We start from the raw sequence: 20,399 nt of genomic DNA, 5'->3' as shown, positions 1-20,399 counted from the left end.
TCTTGACAACATAACATCTTAATAACTTGATGACTTCATAACGACTTGACGACTTAACAACTCTTATCATCTTAACGTCTTAACATCTTAACATCTTGACAACATATGGATCACATAAATAATTCATGTCATATCATAATATAACAATATCAAATGATAATAAACAACATCTTAAAACATCATATTCATCAATCATAAACAATCATACAGTAATTCATCAATCATAGACAACATCATATAACATCGTATTTAAACATCAACAATAATTCACTATGTATCTTTGTAAAAACATAATAAATTATCCACAACATATTTTCATGTCAAACCAAAGCTACTTGAAAGATATCACAAATATCAACAACTTTCATGTTTACAACAAAGATCAATTCAAAACAGAAACATATGAATAAAACGCAAAAACATGAAACAGAGAATGCTGTCACCGTACAATTTTGTTAAGACCTCCCTGTAGTATTTTCATCATAACTCACAGATCAAACATCATTTTCACGTCAAACCAAAGCCACTAGAAAGCTAACAAAATTATCTAAAACTTTCATGTTTACTCCTAAGACCAATTATGTACCGATCAATACCAGTTTTTATTTTAAATTCGGAAAAGTTGTGCTGAAAGTCCATAAAAATTCACTGTGACCTATGTGCAGTAATTTGACCATAACTCAAGTTCTATATATCGTTTTGACATGAGACCAACGGCATTAGAAAGCTAACATCCATACCTACAACTTTCGTGTTTACACCTAAGACCAATTCGGCACCGATCAATTCCAGTTTTAATATCAAAATTCGGGCTGAATGCAGATTTTTTCCAAGTTTCACCTAATCTCATGGTTCTAACCTCAAAACTACTTCCAATAATCATCCTATGGATTATCTAAGGTCTGTACATAATTTCTACATCAATTCAACAAGTTTTCATCTTCTAATCATCAAATCTCTCTCAAAACCCTAATTCTCAAATTCTCACAAACTCTCCCCAACTTGTTAGATGTAATCTAATGATTTAACAACTTAATATTAATGCAAGATAGTCTCACCCTCACCTTAGATTAATTCCTGAATCAGCAGCAGCGTTCTTCTTTCCTAAGGTCTTCTCCTCTTCTCTTGACTTTTCTCTTCTCTTCTCTTCTTTCTTGTTCTCCTCTTTTCCAAAAAGCGGTTTAGGGTAAACTCTTTCCAACCTAAGCTTCTCTATTTATAATACTAAAATATTCTTCCCAAATCTATTTAGGCCCAACAACTTATTCTTCTTTCTATTCTAACCCCCAAATCCACTCACACTAATAATCCTCATATTCTAATAAATAATATTTCTCTACTAAATATATAATAATACACCAAATAACAAATATATATCTATAATAATTAACAAATATATTATGTTAGTAAATACCAACATATAACATAACAAAATATCACTCAACAAAATATATTAACTAAATTATAAAAAGACATCTAATCTCAACAAATCATATATCCCTCATATACATCATATAAATATATTATAAAACTAATTTAAATAATTAGATAAAAAGGAGGGCGTTACAATTCACAAACCTCTTGAAACCCTAAAAACTTAATTAATTTTTTATGGCAAACAGTAGTGCAGGCCAAATTGAGAAAGAGTGTGTAAATGTCGAAGCAATTGAAACAAAGGAGAGAAAGAAGAAGATTTGGGGTTCATATAAATCCCCAATTTGATTTTCATTTTGGCCACGTCACTAAAAAAATGGACACATCAGCGTTTTTGGAGGGCAAAAATTAAAAACCAACCCACTATATTACTTCATAGGTTAGTTCTTCATCACAAGATTCAATATCAGACATAACTTTACCAGTCAAAATTGAGACATGCTTCGCAGATTCACTCTCCACTTCTCCTTCTGAGTCATCCTCATCAGACCAAGAAACATCCAAGCTTTTCTTTTGTCTCTTGAAAAATGTGGCACATTTTGTTCTGATGTGACCATATCCTTCACATTCATGACACTGGAATCCCTTGGATTGATTGTTCTTCTCATCAGTTCTTGCTTTCTTCACATTACTTTGTTGTTTATCGATGTTGAAGTTGATGTTCTGACCATTTGACCTGGGTCTTCTGTCAACTTGTTTCAGAATATTCTTAAACTGTCTTCCAAGTAGCACAATAGCCTCTGACAAGCTTTCATCATCCTCATGATTCCCTTGTGTCTCTTCAGCATCAACATTTGAAACAAAAGCAATGCCTTTGCCTTTCTTATTAGTCTTGTTATTGACAATTATTTCAAAGTTTTGAAGCGACCTTATCAGCTCATCAACCTTCATACTTGAGATGTCTTAGGCTTCTTCAATAGCAGTCACCTTCATGTCAAATCTCTTAGGTAGAAATCTGAGAATTTTTCTAACAAGCTTTTCATCAAAAAAATTCTATCCAAGTGAATCAAACAAGTTAGCAATGTCAAGAATGTTCATGTAATAATCCTGTATGTTCTCATCCTCCAACATTTTTAGATTTTCAAACTTGGTAGTGAGAAGTTGAAGTCTTGAACTTTTCACCTTAGATGTACCTTCGTGAGCAGTTTTGAGAATTTCCCAAGCATCCTTAGCCATAGTGCATTGCTTGATCAGTCTGAACATGTTCTTGTCCACCCCATTGAACAGCGCAGTCAATGCCTTGGAGTTTCCAAGAGCTAGTTCATCTTCATTTGTGGACCACTCTTCTTCTGGTTTCAGCTTAGTTGTCTTGTTTCCATCTTTGACAAGAACAACAGGATGTTCCCAACCCTTTAGAACTGCTTTCCATGTCTTGCTATCAATGGATTTGAGGAAATCACTCATGCGAGATTTCCAATAGTCATAGTTGGAACCATCCAACAGAGGTGGTCTGTTCACAAATCCTATTTCCTTGTCCATAACGCCAGAAAGTATCTTCCCTGGAACTCACCCTAAAACAGGCAGGGTGTCCGCTCTGATGCCAATTGAAATTTTGGCACGCTAGTAATATAATGTTCTATGCAATGTTCCAACACCGAGAATGTTTAGATTAATGTTTAAACATTTAACTAACGAAAAACAAACAGATAAGGTAAAATTAAATGACAAACATAAATGGCACAAGTGAATTGTTAACCCAGTTCGGTGACAAACACACATACTCTGGGGGCTACTAAGCTAGGAAGGAAATCCACTAGTGTAGTCCTTATTTTGAGTTCTCAGAAAACTCCAAGTTTACAACTTAAGACCTAGGACCTACCCGTACTGACTTCAACCTAGGAACTCCTAGATCTGAGATCTCATCTCACTTCCACTTAATCACACACCCCATGATTACATGATTACAAAAATAAGTTGAAGACACCTTTAAACAAAAACTAACTCCGTACTTCAAAGCTTAGGAGTAATATACAAACTTACAACTCAATAACACAATCCTATACTTGCATCAAGGTGATACAAGAAAGGCTCACAATTCACAATGACTCAAAGCCCTATAAAGCACTAATATCAAAATGACAGCTTGAATGATGAATTAGGTTTTGCGTCCTTGTATATATACTCTGAAGCAGTACCGACTGAATAGACTTGTTGGGCTTTAGAAACGCTGCAGATCCAAGAGCTAACCCGCTTTACAAGAATCAGGAACAAACACATTGTTTTCTAAAACGTCGGAACATCTTTAGGAACCGCAAATACACATCCAAAGTTTCCTAAAATATTGTCACTACTTTAGGAAATAATCACACAGCTGATTTTGGACAAAAAGCACGCGTCTTGACCAACAAGTAAAAAGGTGTTGATTCCTTAAGGTGTTGATTCCCTACACAGCTCTTGTCCCTCCCTACGAAGAGGTTATTGTTGAGCATCAGTGGGCCAGCCAGCTTCCCGACCCATTCCAGATCATCGGCAACATCAGAGTCAGAGTGGAGAGTGCAATGTGGTATCCTAATGTGTTTTCAAATCTTGTCGTTGCTGGCATTATGGAGGGCATCCGGTCCGAGTATAGCATCGTGCAAGAGGTGCCGGTTCCGCAGAGGAGGATTGGGTCTTATCTTATGACTTTCGTATATTTGTAGTTTTTTTATGCCATTTTGTCGGATATGAATGTAATATATTTACACTTGCGCATTTGCGTTTTTATGATATTTTGCGTATTTTGAGGTTTTATTATGCGTATTTTAATTATGGTGATTGAATACTTAAATGAATGCTTGAATGAATGATGAAAAAATGGATGCAACTGAATGAATGGATGTATGAATGAATGAAGGAATGAAGAAAATTAGGGAAAATTGAGTTTCTGCTTGTTCTGGAATTTTTTGCACAGACATAGCGTGAGTTAACTCACGCTGGTTTAACACATGCGTGAGATAACTCGTGCCAGAGGCATTTTCGAAAGTTTGGTTGGGAGTGAGCACAAAGATATATATATATATATATATATATATATATATATATATATATATATAGGACATATCTAGTGAGAATGACAACTTTATATGAGAATGTGAGAATACATTATCAACCCTTTAGATTAAAATGAAAGACTTAGATTTAAAGTACCAAAATAAACATAACATGGACCAGCGCTGCCTTCTTTTCATCTTCAGGTTACGTTTCTTCTTCTTCTTCTCACCGTGACCACCCTTTCTCATCGCTGCCTTCTTTTCATCTGCTTTGTTGATTTTGTTAGTTTTGAAAACCCAAGTTTCAATTGCAAAGCTCTGAACCATTTCAATTCTTAACCGAAGAATTATTTAGTACCAAATTAATATCTAGTATGATTAGTTGTTCAAAGATCTGATTCCCAATTGTTTTTAGCTGTTATTTGTTTAATTAATAAACTATGAGAGATATAATTCATATTTTAAGAGGAATCTAGAACAAAATGTCCACATAAAATTGATTGATGATATCATAAAGGAGGGAAGCAGGTTGGTTCCCGTGATGGTGAATCGGTGCTGGAAAGATGAAGCGGCGGTGGTGCTGGATAGTTGAACAGTTGCGAGAGTGTGTGTGAAAATTGGTCACATGATTATTTTAGTGGAGTGTTTTAATCTTATCCCTTCATTTTGAATCCAATGGTTCATATTATATTCTCACATTCTTATATAAAGTTGTCATTCTCACATGATATGTCCTCTATATATATATATATATATATGGGTTATGTTACAAGACACCTTCATAAAAAGTAGTGTGGTGTCTTTTATCAAGTCACACCTCAAGGTGTGATTTTCACTTTTTTAGTTATAACTTTGATAAAAGACACCTTCATAAAAAGTAGTTGGTGTCTTTTAACAAATGCTCATAGAGTAACTTGATAAAAGACACCTTCACAAAAGGTGTCTTCTATCATAACCCTATATATATATATATATATATATATATATATATATATATATATATATATATATATATATATATATATATATATATATATATATATATAGACACACACACAGAGATCAATTATACTGGTTCCTCCTAGGATTCAGGTGTAGTCCAGTCCCCTTGCACTTCCAAGACTTAATATATTTCTCCAATTATCTTAACCAATCTTTTTACAAGCTTTTATTTAATTTATTCAATTCAAACCAAATCAACTGCCTTGTGCAACCCCCCATTTTAACACATCTTTAATAATAATGCTTTTGTCGAGTAGAAATTGAAATTGTCCCTGTGAAAATGAATCTTATCAATTTTATTAATTCGATGCATTTTTAGTACACTTGCTAAAAATTTATCATTATAATAATACTGTTTGTTTTTTCTGACCACATGCAAAAACAAACAAAGAACTTCAATGGCAAATAGAATGTAACAGATCATTCCTAAAGAAGCAAAAGACCCCTCTAGTACTCTTTAAACAACGACTCTCATATAAAAGGACCTGAGCAGTTTATAGAATAACAAGGGACTTCACATATTTTACAAGTGTCTAAACTTTGTCAAATTCAATAGCACAAAAACACTTAGAGAAACTCTTATAAATTTTCATATCTTAGAATTTCTTAGGTATTATAAGTCATCTGAACTTTAAGTTAGTTTACCACTCTAAATATAAAGTGTAAACACACACAAATTTATTGTAAACTTTAACTATAGAAGTCCTCTTGTGTGAGGCAATGAAATCTTAGACTTGTGTGTCTAAGTACTTGTAATCTTGTGTGATTAGAGTGGAAAATCTTTTAAAAGTGCAAGAGGATTGGACTATCCTAGTGTGGGGGTGAACTAGGATAATTGGTTTTTTTTTTTAAAGAAGGATAATTGTTTATGTTGTCTCTCTTTTCTCATTTTTCAAAAAAAGCCAGCACAATTAAACTCCATCCCCCCCCCCCCCCCCCCCCCCCCCCCCCCCCCCCCCCCGCGTTTTCTTCACCTTCAAAAACACCGATGATAAGGTTGGGAGCCAGAGGTTACAAAGTGAAAGTTGTAACACCCCATTTTTATTTAATTATTTTTAGTAGATGTGTGAGTATTTTTATATGAATTTATTTGTTAAATAGATGATTTTATGTGAAATATGTGTTTTGGGTGATTTTATGTGATATATGGTGTGATGCTATTTTATTATATGATTTATAGAGTTGTGTTTTATTTGAATGAATATTGTCTTATTATTGTGGAAATAATAGGAGAAATAGAAATAGGTAGAAATAGTATTTATTTTAGTTAATAAGAATTAAGTAAATAATTATGAGAGTTTAGTGGGAGTTAAGTGAGAAAAGGAAAGAGTTATATTTTTGAGAGTAAAAGAAAGAAAAGTGAGAACAGAAACATTTTCACGTACAATTGAGAAACAACTGGTTTTGGAGAGGAAGAGGAGAAGAACCAAGAGAGAGCTAGGAAGGAATCGATTGTTGTAGCTATTCGTTCATTTTTGCTGAATTAAGGTAAGGGTGGGATTCCTTTCAATAATCGTGATATATAATTTGAAAATTGATGAATTTGTTGTTCTTGGTTTCTAGGGTTTGAGAAGTTATGATAGATGATGAATTATGATGAAACTTGTTGTTGAATTGCATAATTATATGTTGTTTTGTTCCTTATGTTGTATACTAAACCTGTAAACATGTTTCTAAGACAATTTGGGTGATTAAGGGATCAAAGATGGGATTTTTGGGTGAAACTATGTTGAAATCGCACTTTTGAAAAGCTGTTTTTTTGACCTGGTACTGTCAAAAACGTGGCACGTTTTGGGCATCGTGGCACGATTTTAAAATGTCGAAAGTTGGGTTTTTCTGGTCGTAAAAACGTGGCACGTTTTCCAAAATCGTGACACGTTTTCTGCAAACTTTTTCCTCGATTGTTCACTGATTTTCACCCGTTTCTGTGTTGAATTAGCTTTCGGTGTAAACATGAAAGTTGTAGATAATTAAGTTAGCTTTATAATGGCCTTGGTTTGGAGTGGAAAAGATTTGTAGATTTTGAGTTATGATAAAAATAGTTCTGGTGGGTCTTCAGAAAATTTTAAGAAAACTTAGCATAACTAATCTCTAGTTAGTCCAAAAACTTATGGTTGGTTTTCCAACTTCAAACTTAAGTGGTAGGGATTTAATTGAGGTGTTTTATGGGTATTTGGCTTATGTTCTATTGATCAAAACTTAATTGCTATTGAAGGATGTTTTGAACTTTGAGAGGAATGTAATTGAATTTATATATACGCTATGTTGTTGATTTCCGTTGTTGATGTCATTGTATCATCTGATGTCGAAGTTGGGGAGTGTGTCATAATTGTTTTAGGCACATATGTTGTTGTTGTAGTCGCTGTTGAAGTTGTATGTTGATATACACAGGTTGAGTCTATTTGCATACTCACATCTGTTGGGGGCTCATGCCCTGAAATGTTTATCATTCAACCGTTGGGGGCTTATGCCCTGGAATGTTTATCATTCAACCGTTGGGGGCTTATGCCCTGGAATGTTTATCATTCATCTATTGGGGGCTTATGCCCTGGGATGCTTTAACCATCCAAATTGTTGGGGGCTTATGCCCTGGAATGCTTAGCATTCAACGCGCGTAGATTGGTACCACATGCATGATGCATTAGTTGTCGTGTTGTCATTGCATTGTCGAGTTGTCGTTGTTGTCGTTGCCGTCGTTGCATTGTCGAGTTGTCGGTGTCGTTATTGATAACGAATTTGTTGTTGTTGTTGTTGTTCTTGAAGATGTTGTTGCTGTTCTTGATGACGTTGTTGTTGTTCTGACGTTAATGGATGATATTAATTGATGTTATCTAATGATGAATATATATGTTGTTGATGACTAAGATGTGGTAGGATGCTTTATCCTTATTAAATGATGTTAAGTTGATGATGTTGCATAGTCGAGTTGGTGTTCTTTGTTGATAATGACGTTGGTGTTGTGGTAGATGTTGTTTAATGCAGTTGAAAATGAATATGATGCTGAGTTATATGTATATATGAACTTGATAATGCTTGTTGTTGAACTGTTGTTATTTTCATTAATTTGATGAATTATATATTATTATTATTGGATAAGTTTCTCACCCCTTCTGCGTATATGTTGCCTCGACCGTGGGTAATGTGCAGGTAATGATGGCTTGTAGGTTAATTGGCTCAAGTGTCTAGGGCTCTGATACATACTAGGATGGGGAAATCGTTGCGAATGTCTTCTCATACTTTTATGTATCATATTTTGAAAAGACCTCGTTGTTGGATTTATCATTGTTGAGGATAATGTCTATTACGTTGAGGCCTTTGTGCCAAGATTTTCATTGATGTTGAATTTGGTTGAAATTATATTTTTAAAGAATTATTCCGCTGCAGTTTATTAAGATTCTTTAAGTTGGCCTTAAATAAATAGATATTTTCTATTTATGAATTTTTGAAAAGTAGTGTGACACTCCGTTGTGTGATTACTCTGATTATAATAATTAATATTACGTTGTTGGGAGAACGGGGTGTTACAAAAGGCATAGTGGATGTAGGCATTTGAAAGTTCGGATGGAGAAAACTTAGTCTTCCACTAGTGGGACTAGGAGGAGACAAACAATGTTGGAAGAGAGCCGTACGACTATTGATACCGTCTCTTCTAGGCTTTAAATGAGATTAAGAAATCTTAAAGAGGACGGAGAAGCTCACTCCAGGGGTAAAGCAGGTTTCGGTGAAAATTTGTGAAGCTACCTAAAAATCCTAAGGTGGTTGAATGCAAGTTCTTCAAGAGGGTGGAAGGTATTCCGAGGTAAATGTGAAATCTTGTGGTACTACAAAGTGTAGTTTGAGGCAAGGTCAAGGAACAATGTGATTGATGGCTAAATTGTCATCACCATCGATTTGAAGTCAAGGTGAAGAATTGTTGAATATGACTTAAAATCTCACTAAGCATCAAAAGAACGATGAAAAAATTAGGTGTAAACAGATGTATTCATGTTTACTTCATAAGCAATGTATCAACAACATGACAAATATTGTAGTCCTTTCATATTAAGAAGGGCGTTAAGGATCTAGTTGTCATGAAAGGTCAATAATGTTACTTTTAATCATATGGAACTGGTTGTTTAGGTCAATAGACCAGGTCGACTTGAGCCTAGTCTGCTTCATTTCAGCTGCTTTACCTTCATGCTTTACCCCAATGTTTGCAGCAAGTAGATCATCAGCTTGTTTGAATAGTGCTCCAGCTTGTTCATTGAGAGAAGCATAACTTGCTGAATAGGTTGAGAGTGATTCCTCCTGATTCTTGAGGTTCAGCACAAGTTGTTCAAGGTCCCTTTCTTTAGTAGATAGTTGTATTCTTAAAGTTGCAATTTCTGTCTCTAACTCCTTCTTCCTCTTAATTTCAGCTTCAATGGCCAAAGAAACCTTTTTAATTGAGTTTTTGAGGTCCTTCCATCGACCCTTGCCTGCCACAGTCTCTTCCTTAATTCTGGCCAGATGCCTTTCAAAATCCTTTAGCTTGTTGACAGACACAGCAGCAGTTCGGAATTCTTGGAATGATAAAAAGGCCTTTCCCTTGAACTCCACAATAGCCTCCTTCGCCTGTACTGTCACCTTGGGGTGGCTACTTGCACTCAGTAGATCCAACAGCTGATGAAGTCCAGACTGTGTTTTAGGATCAGAAGAGACTTCAGATAAGTCCTTAACCATTAACAACTCCAGGGAATTGATAGCCTCTCTAATTGCTTCAAGTGAAGCATCTCCAGAACTTGATGCAGACGATATGGTTTCCTCGGCACTAATACTGAGTCTTCTATCAACATGGTCAAAGGGATCATCGGAGTCAGAACCTTCAGATTCAATGCTGGAAGACTCATGTTCAGAAGATTCCTCACAACAACTTTGAATGACAGAAGGGTCATTTGGAATTGTAGTAGGATGAACTTCCTCCTCTTGAAGCCTCTTAGAAGTTTCTCCAGTGACATCATCCAAAAAGCTCTTAGCTGGAACTATTAGTTTAGGGTGTGAACCTTTACTCACATCAGTAATTGGTGGTCGAAGTTGGGTGGATGAGAGAATGGGGGAAGATAAAACCTTTGTCTGATCTTTTTGCGGTCTCTCTGACGTGATCTGAAAAAATAAATAAACAAAAACAAAACAAGGAGGAAAAATACTGGTTGAGCGACATAGGAATGGGGTAAAGGAGAAAAGAACTGAGAAATTTTTTTCTTTCACCTGATCTCTTTTGTCTGCCTCTGTTGAATTTGGAGTTGAATTCACACTTTGCGAAGAATTTGGTTCGATGAATTGGATACCTGTCTCGCCACTCCTTTGTTGAGATACATGTATTCCACTATATTTGGAAGCCAATTTGGTTGGGAACCCATTTTTGTTAAAATGAACCGCATATGAAACCACAACTTCATTCCAGTTATTGTTTGAAAAGGCTACATCTTCATTATCTTCAAATTTGAGCAGCCCTATATCAAACAAAACTATGTGATCTGTTGCTATACTGAACTCATAAACTTTCCAATTTCCAAGGGACTTTTTATTGCCATTGATGAACACTCTGGTGCTAAACTTCACGGTGATAGCTTGCTCACCCACCTGTCCAATAACAAGACAGAGACAAGTTACTGGGAATTTGCCTTGAAACCAGAAAGATATCGATTCTCCATTTATATGGTGTGTAAACCAATCTGGAATCTTAGTTCCTGGAAAAGCAAACATCTTGTTTCCAGCTTCTACTGATTCCTGTCAATCAAAAGTTCTGAAACTGTTAAAAGTTAATCAAGATAGTGTTAGACCTCTCGTTAAAGAAAATTAAAAGAGGAGACAAAATTTAAGTGCATTTCCTTAGATACTTTATGTATGGTTTCCTTAAAATACACTTTTTGTAGTTATAACAAACTTTGAGAAAATTATGGATTTAAGGAAATCATGGGTAGATAAGTTAAGAACCATAAGAAAAGCACATAAGAAAACACACCTAAGCTTTGTCCTATAAGGCGAGCGTGCAAAGTTAGCTATTATGCGGTTATGTTTTTATTATAATTTGTGTTGTTTATGTATGGAAATTTATGTGTGTTTCTATTTTAGAATAAAGAAGGAAAGACGAGAGAATTGGTTATTGGGAAGTTGAGTGGTTATTGGGATGGAGAGGACTAGCTCTCCAATTCTTGGAGAACCAAGACAACCATGTCCTTGTTAGTTGTTAGAGCGTTTCCGTTATTTGTTTTCTTTGTAAACAGATTTTGTTGTTAACTTTGTATGTTTGTATGTTTGAATCTCTGATTGGGAATCATTCTCCAAAGACATATCGATAATACTCTTTGTTATTCATAAATAATTACATTTGATACCAGATTTTGTCAGAAAATTTTGAGATGTCAGCGGGAATTAATCCTCATTTGATAGGAACTGATTTTACAGATCACTAAAGTGAAGACTTTTAATGTCTACAAACTCTTAAGCAATTGATGTGGCTGTGATAAAAGCCAATACATAGGCATCATGCACTTCAAATTTATATAAGTATAGCAAACCACTCCATCCAATCACCAATCTTCCTGATACTCATCTACAGCATCAACTAACTTTGCCAGCAAATACCGTAACAATCAACACACTCAAACACCAACAAGAAATAATGTATAATAGGAGTCAACATAACTATTTAAAGGGCTGAATATATCCTCTTAGTCCTGTAAAATTCACGGTATTCATGTTCCAATAGATTTTTATTTTTTTTTTCAATTATTGTCCCTATTTTGCATTTTAAGAGACTAGTATGGATTTAAACTGAAAAACACTCATTTTTTTGTTTTTTAAGATTTTTAGCGAGGACTAAAATTGAATAAAATTTATGCAGTGACTAAACTTAAAAAATGGTAATTTAATTCAATTAAATAAGAATCAAAAGAGGAACCTGGTTCATAAACATGTTTGTAGACTGGTTAGTCAATGATGTGCAGTTTTGTGCAGAGAAACTGTCCAAGTTTGGCAGAACACCTATGACATCTCGTAAAAACGAGCAACCATCCAAAATAATTGTTCTTATCGAAGATGGACGTTCTCCTGTGAAGTCCAGGTATTTCAAAGATGAGCATCCTTTTGCAGAAAATGATTCTAAATTCCATGGTAGCCCTTTAATTTCTTCTATACTCTTGCAATAATCCAGCTTAAGGTTCCTCAGAAAGGGACACTCTTTAATGCATGCGTGAAGAAATTCAAAATTATTCCCTGATAGGTCCAAATCTTTCACATTGGCAAACCAAGTAAGAACTATTGGAAGTAAGTCATTTGATATGTTGCAATATGACAGAATAAGATGCTCTAAATTTGATGACTTGGACTCCATATCGTCACCTTTGTCCTGTTTAGAAAACCACGACGTTTGGCATTTTGAAACACACATCAAACTAAGTTCTGGTAACATAACAATGCTACTTGGTAACCGAATCGTTCCACAGATGTGTAGTTCTAATTTTCTAAGCCGGACAAGTTTTTGAATTGTATATGGCAATTCTTTTATTGGACTTCCCATTATATAAAGCTCTGTTAGATTTTCCATCTTGCCCAATATTTCTGGGAAACTTTCAAGAACTGAGCAATGTGAAAGGTTGAATTGTTCAAGAGAGGTCAATCTGATGGGCGGTAAAGCCTTGAGCTTCTTGCAATAAGCAACATCCAATATTCTAAGTTTTTCCAGAAGTCCAACTGACTTGTGAATTTCAGTTAAACTTCCACAGTGTTTAAAAGATATTTTTTCTAAATTTGGGAGGCCAGATACATCAGAAATATGAGTTATCGATTCACAGTAGCTGAAATCCAAAACTGTAAGGCTTTTGAAACCCTGTAATAAAAAAAAAGAAGGAAAAAACAAGATTCCAAACAAAAAATCATAAGAATTTAAATTTCATTTATTAGTATTAAAGGAAAGTGTGCAGACAAACAATACTTGCCTGAATTGGTTCACTTATCCTTAAGCAACTTTCAGGTAACTTGAGTATGGCAAGTTTCTTTGGATGAAAATTATCTGGTAATGTTGGTGAAGGATAATGCCACCATTCCAACACTCTTAAACTATTGGGAAGATGTGTGGGGCCTTTTTTAAAACAATCATTTCTAATAAGAAGTGTTCTGAGGTTTTGCATCTTCTTTAATGCCTCTCCATCCCAATTTACTTCTTCACCATTTGATGTTATTCCATCGTTGGGGAAATCCAGTAATAAGCTTTCAATTGTATTAGAACCCTTTTAAGACAAGTAGAAATGCACTACAGGTTAATCACAATAGAATTATATATGCTTCAGCTTCAACGTGCATACTAAGAGAAACTCAAATATTATATAGTGGAAAAAGAAAGGAAAAAACAACTGTAAATTGGTGCTGTCAACAAGATTAGAAACAGTGGGGTGAATAAATCAAGGTTAAAAATGAAAAATCAAACCACCCAATATCAGTCAATTACTCACCGATTTTTCTTGTAAGACATGAATTACATCTTGGGGAAGCCATAACCTACTACGTTTTCCAGGCTCATCTGGTGATTCCTGTCGAACAATTGCTCTACCCATGTCTTGTATTAAGTCATGTAATGTCACAAGACCACTATCAATCTTTATGAGAGATCTTTCAATCAATGCTCCTATACTATATTTCACAGATAAAGCATAATGAGCCCCAAGTATATCTTCCACGTCTTCCAATTTATGTCCATTGAAGAAACAAGCAATGTCAAGAAAAATACTACGCTCTTCATCCTCCAAGGAATCAAAGCTTAATTTGAGAACGCTTTGGATATTTTTATTAGGAACCATTTCATACTGATCCAATGCGACATTGCATTCGTCTATACTTTTTTCAAACAAGTTGGAGCCTACTACTTGCAAAGCCAGTGGATGCCCACAAGCATAGGCCAGTGCACGTTTTAAAACGGGTGCATAGCTTGGGTCAACTATTTTGTCGGTCTTGAAAGCATTCCATATAAGCAAATCAAGAGCCTCTTTTTCACTTAATTCCTCTACCTTATATTTTCTTTTAAATTCAACAAGCAAAGTATTGTCCCGAGTTGTAATGACGACTCTGCTGCCAGGACTGAACCAATCAGATGATCCTGCAAGAACCTGGAGCTGGTTCAATTTGTCAACGTCGTCAAGAACCAAAAGAACCTTTTTCTGGCTGAGCCTCTGTCTTATGATTGGAATTCCCTCACTCGGATGTCCAAGTTTAATCTTCAATCCACACATCTCATAAAGCATAGTCTCTTGGAGATGCTCTAAGCCAAATTTTATTGAATTCTCTCTGACATCCTCGAGAAAACACATACCTTCAAATAGGTGACTTATTGAATTGTATACTGCTCGAGCAATTGTAGTTTTACCAATTCCACCGGTACCATGGATGCCTACCATGTGGACTAGATCATCAGAACCAAGATTCAGAAGCGAGATAACTTTATCCACTCGAGACTCCAATCCAACAGGATAATCGGCAACATGTAAAGAAACACGAGAAATCATGCCATAGACTTTCTCAATGATACTCTCAATTAATGTGTATTCGTATCCATAGCCCCTGCTCAATTAATGTATAAGCTACTTGTATGTATAACAAAAAAGTAAAATAAAGTGAAATGGTTTTGATGTAAGTTATTTTCATAAGGATAGGAGAAAGAAACCATACCGTTGGAAATGGAAGCCAGAGAGTTGAGCCGCATGGGATAGAGCAGCCTTCCATTTGTCGACCTTCTCCTCCGTGAACATCCTCTCATGTTTAGCCAATGCATCACCGTAGCTACCTGTGAATTTCCGGACATCAGAAGGGTTGACGTCATAAAAAACGGGTAAAACCACAAGACCGTTTTTCTTCTCCTCATAGCAGTCTAGGATTGCGGTGAGTTCATCCAAGCAAAAGCTTGAAAAGGCATAGTTCTTAGAGAATATAACGATGGCAATCCTAGACTCTTGGATTGCATTCCAAAGCGATGATGTGATTTCTTCTCCTTTAAGAAGCATCCCGTCATCAACGAAGGTTTTGATCCTTCTTTGACTGAGAGCAGCGTGGAGATGTGAAGTGAAACCTTGTCGCGTATCTTCGCCTCTGAAGCTCAGATACACATCGTATTTGTAGTTGAAGGAAGCTTGACTAGCCATTAGATCGGGGATGAGTTTCAACACTGCTCAAAGTCAACGTTGTATGAAGCAGCAGATTGATTGATTGAAATTGCCAAATCCATCATTTATTTATTTAAGGACAATCTTTCTATCGGTCTTTTTTATATATAAAATTTTTGTCAAAAACAACAATAGACAAAGTAAGATCACAACGAGAAAGAAAGAAAGAGAGTTATTCAAAATTTTGTATAAATGTTACTTCGTTTTTTTATTTCTTTTTTCTATAATGGAAAACTAAATTATTTCATTAAGGAAAAATTAATATTATTTCAACCATTTAGTAACAATTTTTTAGATACTTTTTTTTTCTTTCTCTCAAAAACAATAAACATAGATAGAGAAAAAAAAAAGTGAGAGTAAAACATAATGAAAATATGAGAGAGATGTCCAAAAATAATTGTACAAATATCATTTCTTTTAAAGAAAGTATTTGGTAGACATGATAAGTTGATGATGTAATTGGAAGAGAAAGATCAAAATGGGCTAAGGCTCAATCCGGTTAGACCTTTATCTCGATTCGAGACCCGAAGTCAGACAAGTCCATGCGATTGACACACCCTAAATCCCACCAGATAATGGTACGGACCAACAGATCCAATGCTCCAGTACCCCTCAAATGGTAACACATGTCTAGGTGAAAGTTTGACAGTCAAAACTCTACTTAGTCCTTATAAATTTTAATGCACAACATTGGGTCATGTATCTTACTATTTACCATATTATTAGACGCACTCTCTTGAACCCTCACTAACTTGAGCGTCGGAGCACGTGCAGGTACATCAACCCCCTCCAGTGGAGACAGACCACAATAGACAACAACGTCAACACCCCCTTACACAGTGGATCTTCCGCAACAAGTCAACCATCTTAGATCCAACTGAATCATTAGCGACTTCACTGGGGATCAAGTTCAAAAACTCCCTTAACCTCGATTCAGGGGAAACTGTTCTTGTACACCTTAAAAGTCCCACATCGATTGGGAGTCAACACCAAGGGTATTTTTTATAAACATCCACACTCCTCAAACCGACGATTACAAAGGACAAAATTGTGAAGGGTTTATATTGAAAACGAACAATACATTGGAACGTGGTGTGCTGTGCTTAAAGGTGGAAAGGAACATTGGCAACTCTGTCTCTTCAAACCTTCTAAGACAATGAACACACGCTCAGTCCACCGCCACGCTAATCGACGGAACCATCACATCATCATCTTTAACTGATACTCAAATCAATTAAACAGCCTGCAGTGGCAAACTAAACCCATACTGATTGAATGAAGTTATGAAACATGTACACTAAACCCATACTGATTGAATGAAGTTATGAAACATGTACACATAAAAACTCATTTGTATTTGCGATTTCCATCACTTGGATGGACCCCACCTCATCTCCTACTACACCCTCTCCTCTAATAACATTGAAACACCACTCCCACCAACTTTCTTCATTTCGTTTCTAATCCCAACACTGCCACATCAAACGTAGACCTTTTGACATTTTAGCCCCTCTTGTTCTAAAATATTAGTACTGTAATAATAAAATGTGTCAATTCTCCCCAACTCTTACTCTCAAAAAGAGCATTTCAGTAGCTGAAGATTAAGAAAAAAATACAATAAACATGTTGGTGCTAATCAATTTCCTTAAACAAAATTAGACACACTTTATTTCTGACTTTCAATATTCCTTGATAACTGATATGGTTGGAAACAAATCAGAATCTAGTTAATATATTACATAAGAATAACAATAAACAAAAATGCAGGAAGTACAATCCAACATAGAGCCCAACAAACACATAGCATAACAACCCACTAACACACATGATTCCAACCTTTGATTGAAAGTACTTTATTAGTAACTAATCCAACATTCAATAATCGTCATTCTTTCTCTTTTTCCCTCTTGTTTTATCAGCTCCTGGGCCCTTACTATCAGTTGCTACGGCCCTGTCAGCCTCCAAATTTTCCTTCCTCTGGTTAGCTAAAGGCCTTGCCACGATCCAGTCATCGTCCGAATCTTCCTCATCCAGCTTAGCTAAAGCTTTGTTTCGCTCATTTTCATAGTGTGCTATTATATCACGCCTTCTCGCGGCCTTGCTATTCTTGTACACTTCATATTTCTTCTGCAAGTATAGAGATTGATATACTTAAGAATTCAAATATGCACATAGAAACTACTAAATTTGTGAACCTTGTATCAAAAGCATTACTTGCCTCGAGGTATTCATGATCACGTTCCCAGGACGTATAAAACTTTACGGGGCTGGCTGCTACTAATGTAGCATCTGCATCGTTATGCTGAAGCATATAATCATCCATATCATCTGTTTTGGTGAATGATAAAAACAAAGGGTGAGCTTGTTGTATTAATATACAGCAAAATAGAAGAGAGACAGAACATCAAAAAATAAACTAGGGTTGATTTCCCAAAAAAAGAGTTTGCAGATTCATTATCATATAATAATAGGTAAGTCAAAACAAAAGAAAAAGAAATGTATGGTTCAAAATGATCATGAGAGATGGGTGATATGCAAAGAAGATATTAAATACATGAATCTTCAACAAAGACAATAAAGAACATAGAATTGAGTTTACCCGGTTCGGGCATTTGGGGCACATTATATATTTCCTCATATGACATGATACACTCAATCGGCTGCAGCTGGAAATATGAACTATCAAAATTCTTAAAAAAAAAAAAGGAAAAAAAAAAAAAGAAAAAAGAGAAGCCCTAATTCAAAGGTTTTAAACCCTAATCGGACAAAATTTGATTGAATATTTCCAACCATCAAATAACAAATTCGAATATTTAGGGTTTAATTTCATCAAAACACACTCAATCAATTTCTCAATTCATAAAAGGCAAAAGAATTATGAATCAACTAAAATGAAAATACCTGAACGTGAGAATGCAAACAATGATTATTCAAAGATTTGATCTCAAAACGAACGAGGGAAAGGATAGAAGAAGAAAACGCTATGAATGACACCCTGATTAACGTTACCGTATTTTACACATCCCACTTAATTTCCACCTCATTATACCATTATAATAACATTATTGTCATATTGATTTAATTAATATAACTTTATATAATTATTGGCAAATTTCACCGTACACCCAACATATTTGAGTGTGTCGGTACACCAAACATTAAAATTTATAGTTAATTGAGTTGTTTTTTTGAAGAAAAATATTATTTTTTATCATTTATAATTATAATGATTAAATCTTATTCACCAAAAACGTCAACGAAATAAAATTGAATTTTTATCGTTAAAATAATTATAATGATTAAATCTTATTCACCAAAAACGTCAACGAAATAAAATTGAATTTTTATCGTTAAAAATAGAGAAATTTGATTATTTTATACGATAATGTGTTAAAATTTACTATGATTCTTATAAACAATGAATGATGTGTTTTTCTTATGAAATGATATTTTCTAAAATATAAATGCCGACAAATAACTATTTATTTCATAAAATTGATCGTTAATTTATAGATTTAGGAAGTAAGAGTACCGGTACACCACAATTTACGAGTGTACCGTAAAAGTTTCCATAATTATTTTACACATCCGTTCAATCATTTTTTGCGTAATTAATTATAAGAACTAGATGGAGTATTTGAGGAATTCGTGTTGACTTAGGACTTCTCTCTTAAGGTCTTACATTCAATTATTCTATGTCTCTTTTTCGATGAAGTAGTTGATAGATAGCTTTGTCCTGCTTTAAATGGGATCTTAAAATGAATGGTAAAATTTTAACCGATCGAATTAGTTGGTTCTTGGATTATATACCGATTCATACATATTTAATTTTGAATCTCTTATGAATAATTTTCACATACTCATTTGTACAATTTAGTTTACACCCAATTTTCTTTAATTTATTAATTTAACAATTTTTTTTATTTTTTGAATAAATCATCAAAGAATTTCGTATTTAGTTTTTGACTAAATCATCAAAGAATTTCGTATTTTGCATCACCTTCTTTCAACCATGCTGTGAGACGTTTGTCATTGACTACAATTTACTTGCCTTATAGAGAAAATTTGATGCACCAGCTCTTTTCTTAGAACCTGATTCTCTAAAGACGAACTTACCTATTTTTCTTTCTGTCCAAAAGTCGTAAAAACAATTTAAATTTTGAAATCGTTCTTCAATATTTTGACTATGTTTTTTGTGTCAATCACGAAGGCAACACCTTATTCTTTTAATTTTTTTTCCTTCAACGCAAAACAACCCTCACCCAGAAACTTGACAATCATTTTAAATGTCCTTGACAAAAAAGATCTTGATTTTGAATGATGTCAAACAACTTTATCATTCTCTTAACTTGTATGGATTAGTACACAAAAAAAAAACTTGTATGGATTAATTTGATAATAGTATGATAACTATTAATTTACTAATAAATGATATAGTTTAGAGAATAATTTGCTAGTAAATTAAATAGAAGTTAATAGGAGGATTTAATTGTTTGACATAATTCAAGATTAGGGTCATTTTGCCTATATATTCACAAATTTTAGAATGTGAATGTCCTACCTTACAATATAAATATGTGAATTGTTGATTTTTAACTTAATCACGTTCTTTCCTCTTTTTTCTTGGGGTTAAATATGTGATTCATCCTTGCAAATAGGGGTCGCTTAAAAATTCGTCCCTATATTCGCTAATCCTTGTTTTTTGCCATTGCAAAGTTTAATCAGTTAAAATTTTGTCCTTTGACCCAGTTAATGACTGTCGCGTCATCAAATTAGCAAAATGCATGGGAATGGACAAAAATACCCTCATCATCCTTCTTCA

The 20,399-nt window shown here is 34.5% G+C and overlaps 2 protein-coding genes and 1 pseudogene across 4 annotated transcripts; all 3 read right to left on the bottom strand.

Annotated features, from left to right (window-relative positions):
* Positions 1-1,797: 1,797 nt before the first annotated feature.
* On the bottom strand, positions 1,798-2,913 carry LOC146898537 (uncharacterized; annotated as a pseudogene).
* A 6,454-nt stretch (positions 2,914-9,367) lies between these two features.
* Positions 9,368-15,629, bottom strand: LOC146898536 (TMV resistance protein N-like). 2 transcript variants are annotated; one of them, XM_085732491.1, is made up of 6 exons: positions 15,087-15,629; positions 13,877-14,978; positions 13,364-13,654; positions 12,328-13,254; positions 10,632-11,153; positions 9,368-10,526 (listed from the first exon to the last, which is right to left on the bottom strand). In XM_085732491.1, exons 1-6 carry the CDS (start codon positions 15,554-15,556, stop codon positions 9,474-9,476), a joined length of 4,365 nt encoding a protein of 1,454 aa, XP_085588617.1. In that variant the 5' UTR covers positions 15,557-15,629; the 3' UTR covers positions 9,368-9,473. The 2 variants fall into 2 exon arrangements, with proteins under 2 accessions (XP_085588617.1, XP_085588615.1); XM_085732489.1 differs by having other exon boundaries at positions 9,368-11,153.
* Positions 15,630-17,217: 1,588 nt separating this feature from the next.
* LOC146898535 (uncharacterized) lies at positions 17,218-18,616 on the bottom strand. 2 transcript variants are annotated; one of them, XM_085733759.1, is made up of 4 exons: positions 18,479-18,616; positions 18,177-18,243; positions 17,796-17,905; positions 17,218-17,704 (listed from the first exon to the last, which is right to left on the bottom strand). In XM_085733759.1, the coding sequence occupies exons 2-4, from the start codon at positions 18,220-18,222 to the stop codon at positions 17,453-17,455; spliced, it is 408 nt and encodes a 135-aa protein (XP_085589885.1). In that variant the 5' UTR covers positions 18,223-18,243; positions 18,479-18,616; the 3' UTR covers positions 17,218-17,452. The 2 variants fall into 2 exon arrangements, with proteins under 2 accessions (XP_085589885.1, XP_085589886.1); XM_085733760.1 differs by having other exon boundaries at positions 18,177-18,237; positions 18,479-18,609.
* Positions 18,617-20,399: the final 1,783 nt, after the last annotated feature.

Source organism: Medicago sativa, chromosome 8 (genome assembly GCF_051527215.1).
Source record: "Medicago sativa cultivar Bolivia chromosome 8, Bolivia_mono, whole genome shotgun sequence".
Lineage (NCBI taxonomy): Eukaryota > Viridiplantae > Streptophyta > Magnoliopsida > Fabales > Fabaceae > Medicago > Medicago sativa.
This window is presented reverse-complemented; position numbering and strand designations above follow the sequence as displayed.

Excerpts from the sequence above, each read along its gene's own strand:
- LOC146898536 (XM_085732489.1), bottom strand. The coding sequence starts at position 15,556 with ATGGCTAGTCAAGCTTCCTTCAACTACAAATACGATGTGTATCTGAGC. Across the intron at positions 13,655-13,876 it reads ATGTCTTACAAGAAAAATCG|GGTTCTAATACAATTGAAAG; the intron begins GTGAGTAATTGA and ends TTGTCTTAAAAG. Across the intron at positions 13,255-13,363 it reads GGATAAGTGAACCAATTCAG|GGTTTCAAAAGCCTTACAGT; the intron begins GCAAGTATTGTT and ends TTTTTATTACAG.
- LOC146898535 (XM_085733759.1), bottom strand. The coding sequence starts at position 18,222 with ATGTCATATGAGGAAATATATAATGTGCCCCAAATGCCCGAACCGG. Across the intron at positions 17,906-18,176 it reads GCCCCAAATGCCCGAACCGG|ATGATATGGATGATTATATG; the intron begins GTAAACTCAATT and ends TCACCAAAACAG. Across the intron at positions 17,705-17,795 it reads GTGATCATGAATACCTCGAG|AAGAAATATGAAGTGTACAA; the intron begins GCAAGTAATGCT and ends CTATACTTGCAG.